Raw genomic sequence first — 19,350 nt, 5'->3', positions numbered from 1 at the left:
CCGATAATCCCTGCTGTCTCTTTAAAACAGGTGTGTATGAAATAAAATAAGTTAGAACTTGATTTTTATTAGCCATTTAATTTGGTTTTAAGGGATTTCTGCCCTTTAAATTTGCATTTTAATGATGTAAGCAGTTTTTCTTTCTGTCAGGTTTTTGAAACGTTATGTAAAACCCTTATTACACAGAATAAACCTGCAGAATAAACAAACTCAAACATAAGCAAGACTAAGTATCTGCAGCAAAGTTAGCAGCTCTGTGAAACTGCTGGGTCTCTGAAGTGCTTTGAGCCATGTGCTGTAACTAGCAGTCAAATATATCTTCTGTTCCTGCTCTATAGAGGATGAAACATTTCAGTTTTAAAGTTGCTGTGACCTTTTGTCCAGATAAATTAGCTTTATGTGTTTTGTTCAGTTCCTCACTTTTGTATTGTGGCTGTAATGAATTCTGCAGCCCCATGGGACATTAGCAGGATGGGTGTTTTACAGCACAGGGTCTCTGTTGTGAATGGTCCTTTAGCTCCTCCTCCTTGGCCTCTCCTCAGTTTTCTCCAGGCCCACAGCAGAGAGTAGAAGCAGCTGGTCTACAGATTAGTGTTTTTGTTAATACTAGAGTGTCTGGTTTAACCCTGCAGCAGGCAGGCGGGACCCGCAGGATACCGACCTCCGGTGTCATCTGTCCATCTGCCACCACACATTCACACCTTTCTGATTTTATTTGCATGGGCGTTTACCTTAAAATGTTAACTAAGTTTGATTTGTTGCTTCCTTAATGTAGAGATCCAGTCACTATGGATTATAATTTGTTGCTCGGAGAGATGTCAATATTCAAACAGCTGCTCACATTGCTTTACAACAAAAAAACACGGAATATTTTTTATCTTTATCAATACAAAGATTTGTATCCTTGTATTTTTACAAAACTACAAATCTGTTCAACAGAATGTACAGCAAACATAGAGGCTAAAATCTGGTAGCATTTTTTAAAATAATGTAATCCAGTGTCATTTAGGCAAATAGTGTCAAGATAATGATTAATACAAGGATTAGATTTAAATTTTATTATATTTTTTTACTTATCTCTTCAATAAAATTATTATTGATATAACAATAGATAGACCTATACTTTTTCTGGATGGATTTTGTATCATTATTAGAAAAAAATAAAATATTTTGCTCTTCTCATTAAAAGACAATTACAAAGCATTTTATACATTAATTATTCCGACTTATTTACATATTACGTCATCGCAATGGTCCCTCCCCCTCGCTACGTCTCGCCCCGCCCCTCCTTTTCCCTCCGCAGAGCAGCATTCCTGCGGGATGAACCATTTTGGTGCAGCAACACGAACCAAAAAAAAAAAACACGCAGCTTTAACCGAAAGATATTTTTAAACGACATATTCACGTTCGTGTGTTATGTGTATATTCACCCCTGCGCTTTACGGTTCGATATCAAACCGCTCGTTTTATATCCCGGTTGGTGTTTCGAGAGTTTGTCCACACCGACGCCCCCCCCCCCTCTCCTCCGCTTTAAAGTGGTGTGCTCCGTCTTGCTGCCATGTTGGATGTACGCATTGCTGCTGCACTTTCCGAATGAAAGTTGAGCGTTTATCCGTCCGCAGTCACACGACGGGCTCCTGTTTCTTTACTCAACCCCAAACGGAGGAGTTAAGACTATTTCGTGAAGAGGAGTAAGCCTAGACAGCGCTCCTCGTCCTCCCCGGACTCGGGAGTCTGAGATGGTCCGGTTGCAGGCCATAGCAACCGGAGCCCGCATGGATTTTCTGTAACCAGAGGTGTTCGCTGAGCCCGGCCGGGGAAAACCGCATTATTTCGGGGTTAACCAGACTAAACCAGAGCCATGAACAGCCACCCGCCGCCCCGCAGGGTCGCTAACGTCGGCTCCCTCCTCCTGACCCCGCAGGAGAACGAGTGCCTGTTCGGGTACCTGGGCAGGAAGTGCGCCGTAAGTTCTCCCGTTTGTTTCCCACCTGACGGCGCAGGTGTTTCACCTGGACAGCGTGTCAGAGTGCTCTGTGTTTGACCCCTCTCTTTTCACAGGAGGCAGCACAAACAGACTTTCTGGTTCGGTTCTGGTTCTACGATGCAGCTGAGTCCACGTCGTTTTCACCGTTAACACGCGTTTGGTCAAATCCTGCGACCCGGTCTATGTTTGGTTACAGTCAGTGATCCACATGTGAACATCTGGTCAGCTGTCACCATAAAGAGTCAAACCTCAGAACAGATGTCAGTAATTGTTAGTTTAACTGGGTCTTCTCCTCTAAAGGGAATGATTTTCCCTTTGACCTTTAGAAACAGTGACTGATGTTTTGTTTTCTGGTGTTTTATAGATTGATTGGGAAAGTAAAGGCCTATAATATTGTGTTTTAGTGACATCAGTCACATTAGCCGTTTTATAATTATGATCAAAGTAGTTAAAGAATAATGGCTAAAGATACAAATTGGACTTTCAAAGTATACTGACTAGTATTTTAATGATTAATTATGTTTTTAAGGTATTTTTTCTGTGAGGGGATTTTAGTCCACAGCTGTGAATAGAATAAACACCTTTGGGCCCTTGGACAAAACAAACAATATAAAGATATACTCTCTTACAGTGGCAAACTGGGATGGGCATTTTTAATATATTATTTTCTTGTCAACATTATCGACCCCAGAATAAGTGGGAACACTTAGATCGGGCCGAGGTGGAGCACCACACGCACCACGATGAGATTATTGAGCTTGAACGTTATTTTCCATGTCTGTGCTTACGGTGACCTGAGGTTTGGGAGAGACGACTGGGATACTAAGTGTGTCTGTAGCTGGTCGCAGCAAACTGAAATATAGTTGATCAATATTGTGTTAATTGCTTTTACTGATGCTCCGAGTCTTAAATTGGCTTGAGGAATTCTAAAAACTATCTTGTCCTCCACGTAGGCACTTCTTTATTGATTGTGCCGTAACACAATATGAGGTTAAGATGCTTTCTAGATAGAAATGTCAACTGTTGTCTGTAAAACTATTGCTGGAGCCAGGGATCATGGGGGTGCAGCATTTCCTTCCACTCCATCAATGATGGTCCTGTTTTCTTGACATATGGTGGTAAGAATCTCTGAAGCTGCTTTCCTTAAGATTTTAATCACCTGTTATTGTGGAAGGCACTGAAACATCTCACCCTGAAAACCCAGCAGCACCTGAGTGTCGTACAGCTGAACGTTGTTTTATCGCCCTGTGTTTTTGCTTCGTATCGTAATTATCTGCAGAAATCCACTCAGGTCGGGAGAACAGCTCATAAAACATGAGTCTGTAGTTTAATCTGGTTTATTTGGGGCTGATGTAATGTGATGGTTGCAGGACAGCTCAGCAGTTTTTAAAGTTGTGCTGCTGCAGGTTTCTGAGACCGAGGTGACCAGTGGGTTTGGATATAGAACCAAAATATGTTTTAGTACTGACTGAATGTGGGTCTGTAGACCTGACTGTCACAGTCTGTCAGATCTAGACTGTATTTAAACATTCTTACTTAAACAGATGGTACCAGTGTTTATTTCAAAAATCAGTATTAGAAAGTAAGTAATTTTAGACATGCAAGGTGATAATTTCTGAAAGAGAGGAGAAAAAAAAAACAATTAGAGAAAATAAGCAAAATATTGAGTATCAGCCTCCTAAACATATGTGGCTAATTTGCTAATGCGGCTTTGCAGAGGGCCCCTCTGCTCTTTAAAGTGCTCTGTGAGGGATTTAGTTTGGGGCAGCACAGGTCTTAGATTGTCTTAGATTAGTTTGGATTTGTGAATTCTCTTAACAGATATTCACCACAAATTTTTAAAACATTTTTAAAGCTTGAGAAACTTTGAACAACTTTGGCATTAACAGTATTTTACAGTAGAACTTGAGCTTTTGCCATAGGTTTTGTTCTGAAAGCTCCTCTTGGTGGTGAGACTGAAACTTTTATTTTTGACCTTGGAAACAGCAGTTGAGAAAAAGAGTCTCCCCATGAGATCCCGAGGTCCACGATAAACAACTCGACTCAGCCAATGAGACGCTGCTTTCGCCACAAGGTCGGAAAATCATGTCCAGAGGCAAACGAGCACCTGCAGCAAATCTTCACACTGGAAAAAGTGGAACTGGAAGGTGTTTTGTTTTGGTGCCTGGCTTAAACAATAATGTGGACACATTTTCTGTCAGTTAGATAATTGATGATTGTACAAATCAGTTCAGGACCAATTCAGACCAATGACTGCCTTGATGTAAATTATAAGGCATTGTGTAGTTATGGGTAAGGGTTAGGGTAATGGGTTTGTGGTTGTCGAATGCTAAAGTGATGTCGCTGCAGTGTGGTATCTGTCCATCATTGAGTTCTTTCCCACAGTGACAATTTACTGAGCCAAATGAGGTTTTTAACAGGTGACCTACGGCCTTTGCAGTGTGATGCTGAGCAGTGATTTCATGGTGAAAAGTGTTTCCTGCTGCTCTTCTGACCCGCATTTATAAATCACAGAGGAGGAAACCAGCCCAGTGGCATTTCCTCCTTCTACCGCAAAGGGAGGGATCCTGGCACAGGGTTTAACACAGTGTGACCTCTGCAGAAACCTCAAAACCAGAAACCAGAACCACACCTTGCTGAGGACAGCAGCTGGACTCGGCTTCCTGTCCTGCAAAAATGAAAGTTAAGCGCCGTGGAGGAAGGAGGCAGTAACCGAGAGGTTAAAGAGCTGACTTTCAAATTTAATCTAAAGCTCTTCACATCCAAAATGGCTGAAGAGTTAAAGACTCAGGACACTTTTAATACACAGACTCCCTGTTTTAGGATAATGCAGCAGGGCAGTGATCTTAAACATACTGACAGAAACAAAGGCTTGTTGTTTCACAGCCCTTCCGCACAATGGAGTGTTTTCTTGGCCCAAATCAGGCACATTACCTCAGTCCTCCTGATTTTACTGCTGAAGGCAATATAAAAATTAAAGAGTCTCACAAACAAGAAGGAAATGAAGTGGTCTGCAGTCCAGGCCTGACAGAGTGTGCAGTAGGGCCTGTTTTTCCTCATTGTAAATCTTTCTGCAGCAGCATTTTAGGTAACAGAAGTTCTGCCTGGGCTCCCAGTGAGCACCAGTGCTGTGCTGATGGACTGACTCCACTTGACCAAGAGAGCTGTGTTATTTTCCTGCAGGCTTCAGGCTTATGTAAACAGCCTTGAGGGCACCCTGTTCCTTCACCATCCTTCCTGCTCGCTGCTCTGCTGCTCTCAGCTCTGGGGTTGGTTGTTACTACCTGTTAACCAGTTGTTGGCACCGTTTGATGAGGAGAGATGCTCTGTGGTTTGATCGATGTCTGCATGTGTTTGCTAAAACATGTTGTAGAGAGGAGCAAGACCGTGGTAATTAACACAGATGTGGATAATGTGCACACTTCCAGCCTCTCTTCAAAGATGTTCAAGGCAGATTTTATTGCTGTAGCCCAATATCACAAATTGGCTTTCAGGAACTGTTACCATCTGTTACCAGCATGGTCCTCTGCTGTTAGACCTTTGAATTGGATTAGGAAAAACTTCTCTGCATTATATATATATATATATATATATAAAATATGTTTCCCAACACGTATGTTGTGAAGAGAAAGAAGTTTCACTTTCAGAAATGTCTGTGTTGTTGAGTGGAGCTCCCTGACACTGTCAGAGCACTGTGTGTGTTAGATGCTGTTTCAGTATGTGATGATATGTTTGTTTGGCTGAAGCATGAGTGGGATGTGCTGTTTTATAGGAGAATGCATATGATGTTCATGCATTGTTCACTCATGTTCCAGGTGAAACTTTGTCACTTTGACCTCAAAGTTTTGTTTTTGTTTTTTTTTTATTCTAGTGTGCTGGAGTGCGAAGCCGAGCAAAGAATCTATCACGTTATTCTGCACATTCGAGTCTATTGTTAAGATATTTGCATTTGCGACCTGTAATCTGATTTCAAAAGGTCTCCGTGTCGCCCAGAGACCAGGTCTTGTTTTTCACCAGGTGTGTTCTGTCTTTGTCCTTATCTCCATTGAAAGGTTTTGCATCATGTAGATTTCCTCTTCCTCACTGGCTGCTCTGTTGCTGCTGCGTCACATGTGGAGCTTTTAACAAGGGACCAGATGTTTATGTAAAATCTGGACGGAGGTCACAGCCAAGCAATATAAAAAAAATAAAATATAAAAAAAACTTCATGACTTTCCTGCTTCACTTCTGCTTCCATTTAATATGTTTAAACATTTTTGTTCAATGAGCCGTACTGACCTAATAATCAGTTTCTGCACCTCTCACCTGTGTGGTTTCAGACCCTGTGTTCAGCGGTGGTCCAGGTGTACGGGGCCGAGCGCAGCTGCAGCTGGGTGAAGAGGTGCTGCGGTGTGGCCTGTCTGGTCAAAGACAACCCACAGAGGTCTTACTTCATCAGAGTGTTTGACATCAAGGTGAGCAGGCCTGTAACATCTGGACAGCTGTGACTCAGCACCAGTGCTCAGTGTTGACGTTCTCTGCTGTCTGTGCACTGTTGCCGCACTGCATCCGTACACTTTTGGAAGTCAGCAAAAAATAATATGTGAAGGTGGTGTGCAATCGGCGGAGCAACTCTAATGGGCAGTGAATTAAAAGCTACTGATCTGTAAATACTGCATGAGACTCGGGTTCAGGAGTCTGTCTGGGTGCTGCAGTGTCTGAGGACTGAAGGCACCGTGGGTTTCGCTTAATTCGATTAAAATGAGTCTGCGGAAACAAATCACATAAACTAATCCTGGACACTTTTTTTTTGTCAGCCTGCTGTGGTTGGTAATGCAAACAAACGCACCACTGTTCACTGAGCTCTGTCATCGTCACCACTAACCATAGGAAAATGTGGAACAATTGTTGGACATTGATTTTTGGTGTAATAAACTCTATAGGGAAGGAAGGGAAGGAGTCTAAGACCTGATGGTTTGCTTTTTCACTGATTTCTATTCCCCGGACAGTCTGCACAGTGACCGATCTAATTGTTTAAAGCATCAGGGACAATCTTTTCTGATATTTCTTTCTGTCTTGTGTTTTTGCAGGAGGGAAAAACCATGTTTGAACAGGAACTTTACCACAACTTCTCCATCAGCAGCTCCAGACCCTACTTCATCTCATTTACAGGAGATGTAAGTGTGCAGCTTTTTCATGATTAGCCACCGACTGTGTTTACTGTCACGTGTGAACACGGACATCCTGTGGAGCAGCCTCAGGCCTTCAGGATGTGTGTTACAGTGTAAATACTGCAGTGTTGTAAAATTAAATGCCAGTCTTAGAAATTTCTACCTGTGTACATTAAATACCTTGTCTGTTATACAAGGCTCTGTAATCTTTCTGTTCAGTACTTTGAGGAAAGATTTTCATCTTCCTCTTAGATCTGTCAGATCGGTCTGAACTTCGCTAGTGAAGAAGAGGCCAAAAGATTCAGAGTCGCCATCAACGACCTGCTCAACCGACGGCAGCGTAAAACCGGTGAGTTTCACTGCTTCGTCTTTTATTTTTGCTTTCTCCGCTTTTTCCAATCTGTCTGACTTTTCCTCATCTCAAACTAGAGAACTCACCTTTTCTTCCACTAGCACAACCCAAACCTCAGTGCCTCACTCATGTGCAGGGCTTATTAAATGCAATTAAAATCGACCAGAAGCTTCTCCATAAATGTCCAACACATGTGAAGCGTCCTGGTCTCTCCACTGCCCCCCCTCCTCCATGCTGATGTTTCCCACACTGAATGATGACGACAGGCGACATGTGCAGAGGAAGGAGACGTTAAAACGACCACATGGATTCTGGTCTGACCGTTCTGACGGAGCTCACACACTCGCACATCGAACAGGAATCGGCTCTAGCCCCACATGTGCAATTGGCAGCTGTAACGTGGACGTAGTTTTACATGAGGGCATGAAATGAGGTTTGGTGTGAGACACGTTTTCCTTCCTCTGGTGCCGTGAGCTCGGTGTGCTCCTCCTCGCTGTCTGTGTGGTGAACGTCTCTGCAGCGAGGCTCCTCTCTGGCTCCTCTCCAGCCTCTCTCAGCACGCCGGCCCTTTGAAGTGCACTGCTCACACTGAGATGATGACTGTAGGTTCAAAGGCTGAAAGAGATGGGGCACAGGCAGCTTTTGGAAAGGGGGGTGGTGGTTTATGTCAGACATGTCTGAGCTTTCAAACCTTTTGCTTTTCACTCTCCTGCTCATGCCAGAGACTCCCTGAACTGTCTTTCTCACCGTTTGGTCACGCATGTTTTCTCTGACAGCTGTCGCAGAGCTACACTAACTGAACTTCAACACACTTTCTAACTCTGGAACAGCTAACGCTCTTCTCTCACCGCTTTTATAAACACTAAATATCTTTTTTTTTTTTTTTCAAGTTAGCTCCTGGTAAATTTGTTTCTGAGCTGTAACTGTGTTAATTTCTCTTTTGCAGAGAAAAGAGGTGACGCTAAAAATGGTATGTTGAACTCTCAGTACTGATAATTGAGACAGTTTATATGTTCTTTAAAAACTCTTTCTTTTCCTCTCCTGACAAGCTTCTAAGCTTCCTGAGACTGGGAGTTTCCTTTTTTTATTCAGTATTTGCTTTTACAAACTCTTCAGTCATTCTGATCTGGGACAACGTGACTTTGAGTGAGATCAGCAGTTCTGGGGTCTGGTTGGACTGTTGTCATGTTGTGCTTTGGGTTCAGTGGCTTTGATGGATCCACGGGGGGAAATACAGTCCAGATCAGAAAATCCTGTGTATCTTGAGTGCATGTATCTGACAACTGTTTGAAGGTTAGAAGGAAGACCCTGATTAATGTCAGTGATCAGAGTAGATGGTATGTGGCGGCAGATACCAGGAGACCTGGGTGTCGGGGTTGTGGTGTTGATGCCGTTGTTGTTTCGCAGACAGTTTGATCACATGCTGACACAGAGTAGAGTCTGCTGCAGGTTAATCTGGTCAGCAGGAAGCCCATCTGTGCCATATGTGGACCACATGGCCTGTGTTGTTCACTTTAAACCCTGTTGTGATGCACATTAGGCCTAATCTATAATCCCACAGACTGTGCTGCTGAGTGTTTGTGTATACTTCATTATAGCGTTCCTCAGGAAATGTCGAACTCTTAGTTCACATGTCGCTAAGTCACCTGACAGAGAACCAATGATTAGTTTTTACATGCACCCATCTTAATGTGGGTGTGGATCTGAATTCACCCCTGTTAACCAGCACTGTCCATGCCAGCATGGGGCATTAGTCTGTGTTGGTCATTCAGAAACAGTTATAGCTGCTTCTGATTCAGAACATGTCTGAGAAGAAGCTGCAGGTGGCGCTGGTGTCGTCAGCTTTTGGACTTTGGTTGTGGAAGTAGAAATGAGGAGAAACTGCACTAAATGGGTGAAATCATTGACACTACACTGATCCAGTAGGATGGGCAGCCAATCAGAGTGGTCTCTCTCAGACTAAGATGAGATCTTCTCGTCTGGAGCTGTGCCTACATGATGCTCCAAGACGCTTTGTTTTGGTTAAGCCCGCTGACCGTTGGCAGACACCGGCCTGTTGTGAGTAGGATTAGCACATACTGAAAAGATCAGTCGTTACTTCCTCGGATCGTTCTTTCACTGAAGTTTCTCCCCGGTGGCACAGATTGATTCTGACATTTCCGCACCCAAACATGAGTCTGTGAGTGCAGCACTGCCCTGGATTTGCCTCCCAGTTTGGGGGATGCCAGTTTGCTTCCTCCCTCTTTGAGTGTATTGTCCTCGTCCTCACTGAGTAAAATGCCCTTTAGTAGTAATAGAAGAAGAAGCTACTCGTGGTGGTACTTCACGGATTATTCACATCGTTTGGGAACGCCGAGTGGTCCCCGTGGGGTCTCTTGTTCCCTGATGTGATCAAACTTTAGATCCACTGTGAAGTAGTTGATAAAACACTAAAACACTTTGTGCTGCTGTTGATAATATAACTGTCTAAATCAGATATAATCTGTACAACGATTTAAATCAGGAGCTGTCTGAACAGGCACAGAAACAGTAAACACACCACACATTTGATCCTAGTTTTCACTACTTGACCAACATATTTATATGTATTGAAACCTTTCTGTTTTCATCAGTCAGTGCCACACAGACACTGATCTTTGGTATTCAGCTCCCACACACAACCATCCCGTGCAGCTGTGTTTGACACTAGTGAACAGCCACAAGGCTCGTCCTGGTCCTCAGGAGACGGGGTTTGAGGCGACCCCGTTGGTCTGCTCATAAACATCTAGCATTTATGGGGAGTCCAGGGATTTGGACCGGGATTAGCACTGGATTAGTGGTTTTGTCCGATGCCTCTGCGATTTGTGACGATTATGTCGAATTCGAGGACTGAACGGGCAGCGGGGATGGCTGCTCGACATTTATATTAGAAGAGACGGATTATACAATATGAGTGCAGGTCAGGTCCCTCAGGTACCAGCGATTATTAAAGACATATTGATGATATGTGTGAGAGTCAAGAGGGGGCAGTTAGATTATTAACTGCAGTAAAGCCTGACTAGTCCTGTCAGGTCTCAAGTCATAATGATATTGAATTCAATTTCCTAAAAAGTCCTTTGTGTGTGTGTGTGTGTGAGATGTTGGGAGATTGTTTCCCCTGACACACAGACAGGCACAGTGTGTTCCCTCCCTGGATGAGAGGTGGTGGAGGGAAAGAAAAATAAACAGGAGATTTTATAATGAAAAGATTTTAAACAGTGGAAATGATCTGCTTTTTGTGTCTCACTCTCTTCGTGGTCACTATGGTGAGCAAGAACCAGTTTCCAGTAACTCCTGAATTGTTCAGAAGCGTATGGGAGTGTTTGTACGTTAGACCTTATGTAAGTGATCGTTTACGTCTGGGACACGGAGGCGGTGCCCAAAGGCCCGTCTAGGTAAACACACACAACGTCGCACTTAATGAGAACGTAACCAAGGAAGCAAATTCTCAAAGAGCAGCAGAGAGAAATGTGTTGATTGTCCTGCAGTCCAGACTAAACCTGTGTGTTCATGCTGCAGCTGCTAAGACACTTGAATCAGTAATTGTGTTTTGTCGCCAGGTTCAAGGCTCCAGTGACGACGATAAGCTGCCATTTGAGTTGTAGTTGTATGAGCAGCTTGTTGAATGTGTTCCACTGTGAAAAAGGGCATTAAATTAGATTCTGTGGTGCTTTTAATGAGCGACAGAACAAACAGCAGCTGATTGTTCCAGTTGTGGAACTAAAAATGTGAAGTTTGTCCTGAAAGGTCATGAGTTCATTAATACCAGAAGAGTTCGTCCACTGCAGCAGGGCTGAGACATTTATATGTTTATGTTGTTCAGTTGCAAATGTTGTTATTAAAAATCCTCCACAGCTCTCAGACATTTCTCCGACTGTCTTCTCCTCCTCTGCAGGTCCAGCTCTGCCCATGGCCACGGTCGACATCAAGAACCCAGAAATCAACAACGTCCGATTCCACAACTCCCAGAGTCACCAGCAGCCGTACCACCTCAACAACATGCTGAGCCACAGCGGCCTCGCCCGCAAGGACAAGAAGACCAAAGGCAAGAAGAAGAAGCTGACTAAGGCGGACATCGGCACACCCAGCAACTTCCAGTGAGTCGCACCGCGTGTTTTTAACGCCACTGATCGGTTTGGTGCTGCAGCAGGTAGAAACTCAAAGGGTCATTAAGCTGCCGGTTGTTTTCTTCATTGACCAATTTATTGGTTTAGACACAGAATGTTTCTTTAGAGTTTAGGATGTCAGCTCTGTCGAATGCATGTCACTCACAAACATGAATGTGATGCACAGGAAGTCAAAATAAAAATAAAAGAAATAACTGTTTAGTCTTCAGATGAAGTGTTTGGATCCTGTTGTGTTGTTGTTCTTACCTGTGTGTGTGTGTGTGTGTGTTCCGGCACTAACACTCAGCTTCATAGCAGCAGTAAACATTTTGAGTCTGACCGTGCTCAATGACCACACTGTTTCTGTGGCGGACGGCTCGGAGCTGCGAGTGTGGGCTCACTATTTAGCATGTGCACGTGGGCGGTCGAGTGCATGTGATAAACTGGGAGTGTGTGTGTGTGTGTGTGTGTGTGTGAGATTTCACCTCATATCTGTCCTGTCTTCTTCAGGCACATCGGTCACGTGGGCTGGGACCCAAACACGGGTTTTGATGTGAGTACCCACACCCACCCCACTGACACACACACAACCACACACACTGCCTCTGACCTACACACTCGCTCACAATAGTGACCTATGTGGTGGCTGCATGATGAAATCACACAATAGGCTCTTGTTGCTTCCTGCTCATATTCACAAACATCTCGCTGCATCTCAGACGCTGAGTCCAGAGGGAACCAGGCTGCAGCCTCTTAAAGCCATTAGAGAGCTGCGTGCTGGAGAAATTAATAAAGTAATAAAATAAAGACAATCTGATCCGAGGCACACCTCAAAAGCATCTGCTTCATTAATTATTGTGGTATTTCAGATTAAAAGCTCAGAAGGTTTGTGTGTGGGTGCTGGTTTCTGTTTCCTAATGCACCATCACTGCACTCAGATTGCAGGGAAGCAAAGAAAATCATTTGACAAAGGTTTGTCATTGTGAAACGGAGGCTATTTTAAAAACCCTGGCTAGTTTCTCGTAGCAACCGGAGCCGCTGACTCGTGTCATCATGAGGTTTGTCCGCAGCCTGATGATAACGAGCAGGACGCTGATTGCTTTCTGTTTTCTGCCTGTTCAGTGTTTACTCGACTTTGAACGCGAATCCTGAACCGTCTCCTGAGTCACACAGCGTGCAATCCCAGAATGCACTGCAGCATGATGCAAACATACGCCGTGAATAGTATGTGTGCTGAGACAGTACAGAGCTGCAGGTAACAGCAGCTGAGTGGTTTGTAGTGTTTGTTGCCAGGTTGGAAGCAGGTTGTGTTTCTACCTCATGGCCACCAGGGGGCACACTGACACTGTGTCAAACAAACTCACAGTTTTTATACTGCGGCCACAGTTAATTCTGGCTAAACAGAGCCAGGCAGAACTGAGCAGGATGCATTTTGTGTAATAAGCCTGAATGAACATTCATTCACACATTTCATTGTCTGTTGGTGTATTTTACCTGAGGAAACAAAAAATAAAAGTAGATAAAATGAGGAAGAATAGATGATGATGAGGATGATGATAATTACAACCATTTAAAAACAGTAAAGTCTAAGAAAGTGAATTTTGTTGAGATCCTTGGTCCAGTTACAAATTCTGCTTTTCAGTACAGATCCCAAATAGTACATGCTTACTAACTTACTAATGTAATACTTACAGGAAGTTTTCTGTCTTTTATTAGCATCTTCAACTTGTCAATACATCATTTACTAATGTTTTGTACATGGACTTTGCCTGAAACAAGGATCTGAACTTGGTGAAGTTGGGATTTAAATAAGGTGATATTCGGTCAGACTGTAAGTATAGAAAACTAAAAATATAATCTCAGCTAGAACTCACTGTTTTCATTACGTATTGATGTGCCAATTATATATTTGAGTAATTGTTTAGTCAATTACAAATGAAAGTCCAGGATTATGTGTTATATAATGAAAAATACTCAAAAATGTGAAACAAGCTGCAAGTCTAAACCTTTAGGAGCTGGAATCATGAGTAATAACCCACACATCCATAGATGATGAAATATTTATGTGGCCCCATATGACAAATCACAACTTTTCCTCAGCTCAGTCTTTTTAAAATGTTGTTGCTGTTGCAGCTGAACAACCTGGACCCTGAACTGAAGAACCTGTTCGACATGTGCGGCATCTCCGAGGCTCAGCTGAAGGACCGAGAGACGTCCAAGGTCATCTACGACTTCATCGAGAAGAAGGGAGGGGTGGAGGCCGTGAAGAACGAGCTGAGGAGGCAGGGTGAGTACACACACACACACACACACAGATACCCTTTGATATGTTCTCGTTCCTGTCACAATATATTTGATGTCTTCAGACAAAACAAGCAGCTTCAAGTTATCATGGAGATTTTCTTCACAGAACTGACAAATCAGTGTCAGTTTGTTTCCTTTGTCAAAGTGAAAAATCCCCTGAAACAGTTGCAGTTAAATATAAACGCTAACAAAAAAAGAAAAACATGTAAAGTTGAAGGCTGAACTGTGCAGAGATCGAGCCTGTGGGGAACATGGAATCAGTCTGTAGTTTTATTTCTGTTAGTTTTATGGTGACAGTGTCTAAACACCGAGCAAAGAACACGGCGGCTGAATGTGCTGTTCAGCATCACATCACAGACGTGGGATTTTTAACTTCTGAGTCCATGTAATGTGAATAATACAGCAGCAACATTTAACAGTAATTCTCTAGTTTTCACCATTTGAACACATTAAAATTCTTCAGTTGTCTTGAACTTCCTTCCTTTTTTTCAGGTGCACAGATGAAACAATATTTTCTGTCTGACTTTTTTATTCTCTGTGACAGTTTCTCTCCATGTTTTATTCATGTAAACCTGAGCTGGACCGAAAACAGGAGAGACACGTACAGTGAGCTGAATCTGAGTGTGTGTGTGTGTGTGTGTGTGTGTGTGTGTGTGTGTGTGTGTGTGTGTGTGTGTGTGTGTGTGTGTGTGTGTGTGTGTGTGTTGAAAGTGGTGGATGTGATTAAGCGTTTATATTAATATTAACAAGCTGAATTTGATTAAATAAAACTCTGGTACTTTTTATTGGTGACACTTGATTATTGATAAATCATTTTTTGTAGTAAACACAAACACAGGTCTTTCCCTTTTTGACTGGCCAATTCAGACTACTGCCCCCTGCTGGTATGGAGAGGTATTTCCTCTCACGTGCTGATTGGCCGTCAGTCTGTGTGGTGCGTTCAAAGACGCTTTTTGGTTCAGACGAAGACAACGTTCAGAGAGACAGCAGTCGGCCTCATCCCTGCTGGCTCTTTGCTTTCGGCCTGTTGTCTGTCGGTACGACCTGATCTCATGTGTCTTTTTCCCCTCCAGCTCCCCCTCCACCTCCTTCTCGTGGCGGCCCCCCTCCTCCTCCTCCACCACCTCACAGCTCGGCTCCACCCCCTCCTCCCCCATCTAGAGGGGTGCGAGGGGCCCCTCCTCCACCTCCTCCTTCCAGAGCCCCTGCCTCAGCACCTCCTCCGCCGCCCCCCTCCAGACCCGGAGCTCTGGGTGCCCCGCCTCCACCACCTCCTCCCACCAGAGGAGGCCACCAGCCCCCTACTCCAGCCCACCTACACCAGCCTCCTCCTCCTCCTCCCCCAACTTCCTCGCACTCCTCCGTTGCCCCCCAAGCTCCTCCCCCTCCACCACCTCCACTGGCTCAACAGTCTCCAACAGGTACGGCCGTTGCTCCGCCGCCTCCTCCACCTCCCCCGCCCCCTCCACCTCCAGAGCCGGACAGCGTGAGTGGAGGCGGAGACTCGCCTCATTCACCGAGCCCAGGCGGGAAGTCGGCGCTGCTGGAGCAGATCAGAGGAGGGACCCAGCTGAAGAAGGTGGAGCAGAACCACAGAGCACCGGCTTCCAGCACCGGGCGTGACGCCCTGCTGGACCAGATCCGACAAGGAATCCAGCTCAAGACCGTAAGACGATCAGTGTCTGATGTTCACGTGTAAACCTGTCAGATTGATGCAGTTTACAAAATGCATTTTTACATCGAGTGATCAAATCGGAACCAAAAAGTGGTTTGAAGAAGTTGAGTTTTAAATATTGAGTTTGATGTTACTGTTATAAAAATGTAGAAAACGTTTTTTAACAGATTCCTTCATCAAAAAAAACCTACATTTTAATATAAGTTCAGATTTGATAAGCAGATTCAGAACTGGATTCAGATTCAGTAAAATGCTATTGAAACCCGAAGCCGAAGTTTTTGATGCTGTTTTAGCTTTTTAACTTAAAGCAGCACCCTGATTACACATTATTGTCTTCGATCTACTGTCTCTAAATGTTCGTGTGATTTACATGGTGAAAGAAACGTGATTCGTGCCTGCCAGGAAGTGGACTGGACCTTGTTTGTGTGTCTGACAGGTATCAGATCTTCCAGAGTCTGGCCCTCCAACGCCGGCTCCTGCCGCGGGTATTGTCGGGGCTCTCATGGAAGTGATGCAGAAGAGGAGCAAAGCCATCCATTCCTCAGGTAACTGCTGACAGAGCAGGTATCTCTCTTACCTGTTTGTACCATGTGACCACAAGGTTTTTTTTTTTTTTTTATACACCCTGTCAGCCCTGTCCTCTCTTTCTTCTCCACACTTTCTTTTGTGTTTACTCTCCTCAGATGAAGACGAGGATGATGATGAAGACGAGGACTTCGAGGATGATGATGAATGGGATGACTAGTGATGACTTCCCCCTCGCAACAACCGCTGACACTAAAATATCTCCTAAAAATCTTCCTGACTAAAATTGTAAATGTTGTAAGAATTTGCTGTATATTTATTTTTGCCTTTTTGCTTTTCCTTTGTGTTTTTGTTTTTTTTTTTTGTTGTTTTTTTTTAAATACTTGTTATAATTAATCTGTGCAATACCTCATCCGTTAAATCAGTCCCATTCCTCACGCGTCCTCATCGTTAAAGACCCTACACTTCCCCCGGGAAGTCGTCTCATTAGAAAGCACTTAAATCCGTCATTACATGGAGCTGCAGGCGACGGCGATCATCAGTAATAATCAATAATAGAAAACACTGGCTGCTCCAGGCCTCATGTGATCCTTAGGAAACATTTCATGTTACTTTCATGTTTTCGTTCCTTGTTTGAGAAACTAAAGGAGGCGTGTGTGCGACCAAACAGGCAGGATCCTCTTTGTGTTTGATCGTGAGTCGATTTAAATGCGAAATAACACTATTTTCTTACCGTGCTTCTTTTCATACCTACCTATGAACCGTAGTTTAGTCATGTTGTTATTATTTTTTCTGAAAAATATTTGTTGACCAAAACATGACGGCTCAGTTGCCTCACGTGGATCCTTGACTTTTTTTTTTTGTAATGTAATTAATTTGCACACACTTGCTGTGATACAGTAGTTCGGTTTTGTGTTGGTTTTTTTTTTTTCAGTGTGTGTCTGTCAAAGATAATTTTTATTTTTTTTCTTTCAGGCGGAAATAACAGACACTTTTAGGAGCCGAACATTTTGCTATATCACAGCTTGTAAGTGTGATTATAGACGTGACTGACGATGTTTGAGTTTCTGCTCAACACAAACGTTACACACACACACACACACACACACACACATTATTTGAGAGTTTTGTTCTTACGTCACTTTGGGAAGTTTTTGTTGTGACGTCATTCCGTTATTTCCGGCAGAGGGAAGCATCAGCAGCAGCAGCGCTCCGCTCAGTATTTCAAACAGGAACCACTCGCCCTCCGCTGTCCTTCAGTTAACAAAGCGTCATTTTATGCAACGCGACTGTAAAAGCCTCCTCATGGAGAAAAATAACTAAAAGCAAATAATGAACCAAATGTGGCGTCTGCAAACAGCTTGTGGGTTTGGTGATGCCTGTGATCTGTCCACGGTGCAACGAAAAAATCAGCGCTCGTTTTAACTGTTCGTCCTCCAGAGGCTTAATGCTGCAGTGACAAACTGAGATACTGACATGAACCTGTGAAGAGGGATGGGGGGGGGCAATGAGAATACTAAATTGTATACTTAAATAAATGTTAATATTTACAGAGAAGTTTTGTCTTCTGTTTTATGTGCGTGTGGAAAAGTGGTTTTGTTTCTCTAATGGGAACATCAGGGGATGGGACTAGTTTCTGGAGGGGACAAAAACCAAACTGGTCTGTGGCTGAAACGACGTTTTTGTTAGAAAAATGATTTTAATCAGACTGACGACATTTTTATTGATGTGACAGCAGCTACTGAAGATCGTCAGTAGTGACGGATTATAAAGACGGACAACAAAACTCCAGATGTGCTAAAATAGGCAGCTGGATTTGCTTGAGGTTCTTGGTGACATTTCACCTCTGACCCAAGAATCTTTAAGGTCAGTTGTTTTACAAATTGAAGGCTGCTGAGGTCACGTGTGGGTGGTCGCTGTCTGGGTTGTCATGGTTACATGAGTGAAGGTGTGATTGGGTGTTAAACTGCCTGGGGAGGGATGTATTGTAAGTCACATCGAAGATCCCCCTCTGATGATTGATGAGTTTGAACTTTCCTTTCCTCAGTGTCCCTGCTCCTTCAGGTCCAGGCTGATACTCCTTTCCGGTTCTGAGGAGTCCGCTCTTGTGTTGTTGTTCTGTTTCTGTTTCTTTTTTTCCCTCAGAGCCAAAGAAGCTTCTCAGGTGAGACATGAACCATCTTCAAGCACCAGAAGCAAGTCTGCCCAAGCTGCTGGAAGAAGCATGACCTGAACGAGTCTCCACAGATGTTCTGAAGGTCGTCAGGTCAGGCTGGAATCACAACTGTCCGGTGCACTGTAATATTCAATGTGTGCACAAGTGACCTCAGCCTTTATGAACAGGCACACACACACATATATAACTTGATTTTACACACAAAACAAATCTGATGCCTTGTTATAAATTAAACAACTACCTGTAGGTAAGAACTATTATAATGAGCTCCACCCTGACCAGCTTCAACACTTCAATACAATTTACATGTTAATTTATCAGTAATAATAATAATAATATGGAGACGTGCTCAGAATAAGTAGTTTTAATTTTCACACTAAGTGAATGAAAATCTCTTCTAAAAACAACTCAAATGTCAAACTGTTTGTCTCAGTGATCAGTCTGTTGACAATATCTCAACAGCTCCATGTTAACTGACCAGGATTGTATTAAAAGATAAGTGGAAATAAACTAATCCTCAGCTGTACTGAGTCACTGTGATGAGTACTACAGTGGGTACAGTAGGCCATTAGTGAGTGGACAGCAGGGCCCTTCTCTCCTGTTATTAGAGATGTTGTAATGAAGGGTCACTTATTCAAAGTAAAGCCCCACATGTCCCAGAGGAGGGAAGATCTTCTCTTTGAGCAGCTGTTTAATGAGCATCAGTGACTTGTGTGTGTGACACTGACTCCTGTGCAGACAAATGGATGGAGTCCCTGCTGTTTCCCTGATCAGATGAAACTCTGCTGGCCATTGAGGGGGAGGAGGAACTCTGATCATTATACACGACAGTGTTGTTGAGGAAAAATAGCACTTACTGTCATGTCCATAATTGTTGCATGTTCCTCATATTGTACCATGAACTGAACAGACTGACGGAAACTGCAGGAGCGACTTTTAGTCAAAGCGGAAGAATTAGTTTTTTCTGATTTTTAATGCTGAAAGTCTCCTGCTGCTCTGCCTCCAGTAATGAAGCTGTAACTCTCATAAACAACCAAAGACCAGAAACATCTCTGCA

The 19,350-nt window shown here is 43.6% G+C and overlaps 1 protein-coding gene across 2 annotated transcripts; it reads left to right on the top strand.

The window, feature by feature from the left end:
* Positions 1 to 1,519: 1,519 nt before the first annotated feature.
* On the top strand, positions 1,520 to 17,618 carry wasla (WASP like actin nucleation promoting factor a). Of its 2 annotated transcripts, XM_026312362.1 has the most exons (11): positions 1,522 to 1,966; positions 6,307 to 6,441; positions 7,057 to 7,143; positions 7,390 to 7,486; positions 8,436 to 8,459; positions 11,403 to 11,604; positions 12,124 to 12,166; positions 13,747 to 13,900; positions 14,991 to 15,583; positions 16,029 to 16,137; positions 16,276 to 17,618. In XM_026312362.1, exons 1-11 carry the CDS (start codon positions 1,862 to 1,864, stop codon positions 16,335 to 16,337), a joined length of 1,611 nt encoding a protein of 536 aa, XP_026168147.1. In that variant the 5' UTR covers positions 1,522 to 1,861; the 3' UTR covers positions 16,338 to 17,618. The 2 variants fall into 2 exon arrangements, with proteins under 2 accessions (XP_026168148.1, XP_026168147.1); XM_026312363.1 differs by lacking the exon at positions 8,436 to 8,459 and having other exon boundaries at positions 1,520 to 1,966.
* The last annotated feature ends 1,732 nt before the right edge of the window (positions 17,619 to 19,350 follow it).

The sequence above is a fragment of the Mastacembelus armatus genome, chromosome 6 (genome assembly GCF_900324485.2).
Source record: "Mastacembelus armatus chromosome 6, fMasArm1.2, whole genome shotgun sequence".
In the NCBI taxonomy this organism is placed as follows: domain Eukaryota; kingdom Metazoa; phylum Chordata; class Actinopteri; order Synbranchiformes; family Mastacembelidae; genus Mastacembelus; species Mastacembelus armatus.
This window is presented reverse-complemented; position numbering and strand designations above follow the sequence as displayed.

What these genes read in the sequence shown, in the direction of transcription:
- wasla (XM_026312362.1), top strand. Translation starts at nt 1,862, where the DNA reads ATGAACAGCCACCCGCCGCCCCGCAGGGTCGCTAACGTCGGCTCCCTC. An exon ending in ACCTGGGCAGGAAGTGCGCC is followed by an intron (nt 1,967 to 6,306) that starts GTAAGTTCTCCC and finishes GTGTGGTTTCAG; the next exon opens with ACCCTGTGTTCAGCGGTGGT. An exon ending in CCGACGGCAGCGTAAAACCG is followed by an intron (nt 7,487 to 8,435) that starts GTGAGTTTCACT and finishes TCTCTTTTGCAG; the next exon opens with AGAAAAGAGGTGACGCTAAA.